Source organism: Sinocyclocheilus grahami, unplaced genomic scaffold, assembly GCF_001515645.1.
Source record: "Sinocyclocheilus grahami isolate Dianchi unplaced genomic scaffold, SAMN03320097.WGS_v1.1 scaffold492.1, whole genome shotgun sequence".
NCBI classification, from domain to species: domain Eukaryota; kingdom Metazoa; phylum Chordata; class Actinopteri; order Cypriniformes; family Cyprinidae; genus Sinocyclocheilus; species Sinocyclocheilus grahami.
This window is the reverse complement of record NW_015505671.1, coordinates 40,597-42,449: the sequence shown is the minus strand read 5'-3', so window position 1 is coordinate 42,449 and position 1,853 is coordinate 40,597. Positions and strand designations below refer to the sequence as shown.

The 1,853-nt window shown below is 35.0% G+C and overlaps 1 protein-coding gene across 1 annotated transcript in view; it reads left to right on the top strand.

Annotated features, from left to right (window-relative positions):
- The window catches only part of LOC107554145 (laminin subunit alpha-2-like), a 268,279-nt gene that overhangs the window by 237,929 nt on the left and 28,497 nt on the right, over positions 1–1,853 (top strand). Inside the window, 1 exon segment of the mRNA XM_016236572.1 lies at positions 430–589. Coding sequence (XP_016092058.1) covers positions 430–589 — 160 coding nt within the window.

Genomic DNA, 1,853 nt, shown 5'->3' with positions numbered 1-1,853 from the left:
AGTGTAAACAGGTGTGTGCAATTCGTGCTGAGTGCAATCAGTGTGTTTATTGAAGTGTTAATTCAATAAAACCATAATTTCTGGTAAAATATAATTACTTCTTATCAAATGCTTCTGCTTCAGTGTTTCTGATTCCTTCCCAGATGTTAGTTCTCTAGACAAATGTGAATTTTATTTTATATAAATTACAAAATTTATTTACATTAGACAAAACTAAAATGTTATTTCAGTTCACATGTTCATCTAATGACAGAAGTACAGATAAACAATTTTTTGGGGGAAACATTGATTACTATTTGTAGTGTACAGTACGATCCTTCTATTAATCATGACTGAAAAGGGAAAACAGCTGTTTATTAGTAGCTATTTATTAGTATTGCTGGTTATCAGCGACTCAAGGTCTTATTCTCATGTTTTCGTGGTGTCCAGTATCGGGCTGAACGGCAGTGTCTCCGTCCATGCGCTGGAGGGGCCCAAAACTGGCATCTTACCGACCCTCAGAAGTGCTAAATCACCCGAGACTTACACCGTGCTGGATGTGGACCAGAATGCTTACCTGTTTGTCGGTGGCATGCTGGGCTCAGTGAAGGTGAGAGAGATCGTTTCATCAGTCCACCGCACAACACTGCATTTTCTTCATTAGTGCTTGAATCTGGTTTTCCAGTAAAAAATATATAATCATGTTTAAGGCAAAAACATGTTTTTTTCATGCACTGGTCAATTTTGAGAATTTATGCTATTTTGCTTATGTAACATATAATTTTATTCCTAATAACATGCGGGAAATTTATTTTTTATGCCTGTTGACAGTATATTCTAAATAATGGAGTGATAAAAATAGTCCAAAATCCAAATCTCCTCTGTAAAAGCCTACTTCTAATATGTCAACAAAATCAAACAAGAATTTAGAACCCGACTCACCCAGTGTTCCGAATCCTGTCTGGAGAATGTATGCAAATGATTGCATATTTAATTATATTATAATGTATAATTTGCATATGTAAATATAGCATTTTAAAAAATGTGTAATACAAACCAGGGGCCCGTTCTTCGTACATCGCTAACTCAGTTAGCTGGATTTGATTGTTGATGATTTGGCTTGATCTTGGATTGTTTTTGTTTTTTTTAAGCTCATCCCGGAGTTGCTGTCATTGCAACAGGTCCGTAAGCTTAAACCTGCTCGGGAGCAGTTTATTTCATGTAAACAGGATTAGATTGCATCTTTTTAAGCAGAATTGATACTTAAAATCTGCCCCAGCCACTGCTGTTTCTTACAAGAGTACCCACTGATCCAGGGACAGTAATTTAAAATAATAATAATTTAAAACTATATTATATTACAAAATAATATAATAATGTTGTGTAGTCTATAATATAATATATAGACAGCAATGTGTACAAATTAAAGGGTTTCATTCCAATAACTTAAACTGTACAATGGGTGTACCCCAAGGATCAATATTAGGCCCTTTATTATTTACAGGGTTCGTACACATTTTTACCAATACATTTCCATGACTTTTCCATGACTTTTGAGACAATATTCATGACCTAAATGTTCCATTATTTTACAATAAGAATACAAATCTGTTCAAATTATCATAGCATATGTTAACTAAAATGAATGACTATTAATGCTACTCGTTTGCTTTCTTGTTTTAGTAATAAGTACAAGCTGCAACTGCGCCAGACCTTACTCCACATTTCACATCACTGAATATTATCATTTATTTAACTGTGTGGCCAGGATGGCCATTTTGGTGTCATTTTGTGTGTATTTTTGCTGCTTAAATGCAACAAGCTGCGCTTTAGAGCCCTGCATTTCAGCCCGAGCCCAACGGCCCCAACTTATG